General features: G+C 33.0%; 1 protein-coding gene across 1 annotated transcript in view; it reads right to left on the bottom strand.

The window, feature by feature from the left end:
* The window catches only part of LOC106678259 (uncharacterized), a 20,513-nt gene extending 19,571 nt beyond the window's left edge, over positions 1-942 (bottom strand). The window contains exon 1 of the mRNA XM_014416678.2: positions 854-942. Within this exon, the coding sequence (XP_014272164.1) occupies positions 854-890 (37 nt within the window). The 5' untranslated portion in view covers positions 891-942. The remainder of the gene's footprint in view (positions 1-853) is intronic.
* Between the last annotated feature and the right edge of the window lie 770 nt (positions 943-1,712).

Raw genomic sequence — 1,712 nt, 5'->3', positions numbered from 1 at the left:
TATATATAATGATATTATATATTGATATTTATGCTATATTAAATCAAAAATAAACTTCTAAACTTAATTAACAAGATTTGAAACAATATATTTCAATCGAATCATTAGACTTGTATTATAATTTGGTAATATTTTCATCTAGCCATACGCGTGAGGCACTGCGGCACTCAGTTTGTGAATCACCGAGCTAGAGAGAAAGTTACCGACTGGGAGTTTCAGAAAAAGAGAAAATTTCTGAAATATAGGAGTCAAAAGATATGAAGGAAGATTTGATGAGGGACTTCTGGAATTAGAAATGATTTGGATTCCAAATATAAATAGGAATTAGCAATGACTGAACATAGAGTTAATGAGCAATCTACGAAACGTAAAATGTTAATTTAAATAAGGTTCTATGTTATCTAATTTACTATCAATAAAATATGATTGTAATGACAATAATATGCATATGTTACAGCACTGAGCTGTGGAGGAAAACTAGACATACCGTCTTCCTTCATCTTCCTTTTATAGAAATATAAATTTTGATACGAATAAATAGTTAATTTTGATGTAATGGAAAAAATTATTTACTAAAATAAAATGTAAAAAAAGAGTAAACATTATTTTTTAGAATATTTAACGTTTTACAACAAAACTCCTATACCTAAACTGGCTATTTCTGCTATGTGGGATGTGGCAGCGATTTTCGACTCAATATGAAAAGTTGCGTTTCCGTCGAAAACTTGAATTCGAAATTCATCACTACTCCATACATGGATAAGAGAAGCTAAATCAAAAATTAAACGAGCCCAAAATCAGAGGTTCTAAGTAACAACAAAGCTCCTATTTGATATATACATAATAATCTTACCATACATGAAAGCCAAGAGGTAGAAAATAATGAACATTATTCGGCTGAAAGCAACTCTATGACAGAGCTACATTGGGCAGGGTTATTTAAACCAGCTCGATAAGAATACAAATTAATGCAAGAAAATGGAAAGTTTATGTGAGATTATAAAATTAAGCCAAAGGGATATGATCTGCAAACACCGTCGGGTTTCTCTATGAAATATTGGCTCTAATAGCTTGTAAATCATCCAGGAATATAAATGCTTGTATTAATTTTTCATGAAGAAATTGATGATGCTCGATTAGTGTATAACGTGTCATTTTTACGATGGATTTAAAAATATTAGTCGGTCATAAAGCAGAAACTATTTATCCACCACATCGAATATTGAAAATAACTTTTTAGAGTTGGACTGATCACACAAAAAATCATCGCATTACTATGAGTTGAAATTACTCATCACTCATTTCAGAACAGATAGAGGAGAGGAAAACTTTAACAAAGTAGTGCTGGCCAAGTTCATAGGGTTGCTGGTTACACAAAGTGTGCGAATATTGAAAATAACTTTTTTAGAGTTGGACTGATTCAACAAAAAATCATCGCACTACTATGAGTTGAAATTACTCATCACTCATTTCAGAAAAGATAGAGGAGAGGAAAACTTTAACAAAGTAGTGCTACACAAAGTTGTGCTGGCCAAGTTCACTGGGTTGCTGGCTACACAAAGTTGTGCTGGCCAAGTTCATAGGGTTGCTGGCAACAAAAAATTGTGCTGGCCAAGTTCATAGGATTGCTGGCTACACAAAGTTGTGCTGGCCAAGTTCATAGGGTTGCTGGCTACACAAAGTAGTGCTGGCCAAGTTCATAGGGTTGCTGG

The sequence above is a fragment of the Halyomorpha halys genome, unplaced genomic scaffold, assembly GCF_000696795.3.
Source record: "Halyomorpha halys isolate HHAL.00 unplaced genomic scaffold, Hhal_1.1 Scaffold131.1, whole genome shotgun sequence".
In the NCBI taxonomy this organism is placed as follows: domain Eukaryota; kingdom Metazoa; phylum Arthropoda; class Insecta; order Hemiptera; family Pentatomidae; genus Halyomorpha; species Halyomorpha halys.
The sequence above is the reverse complement of the archived record's forward strand: the minus strand, read 5'-3'. Positions and strand labels throughout refer to the sequence as shown.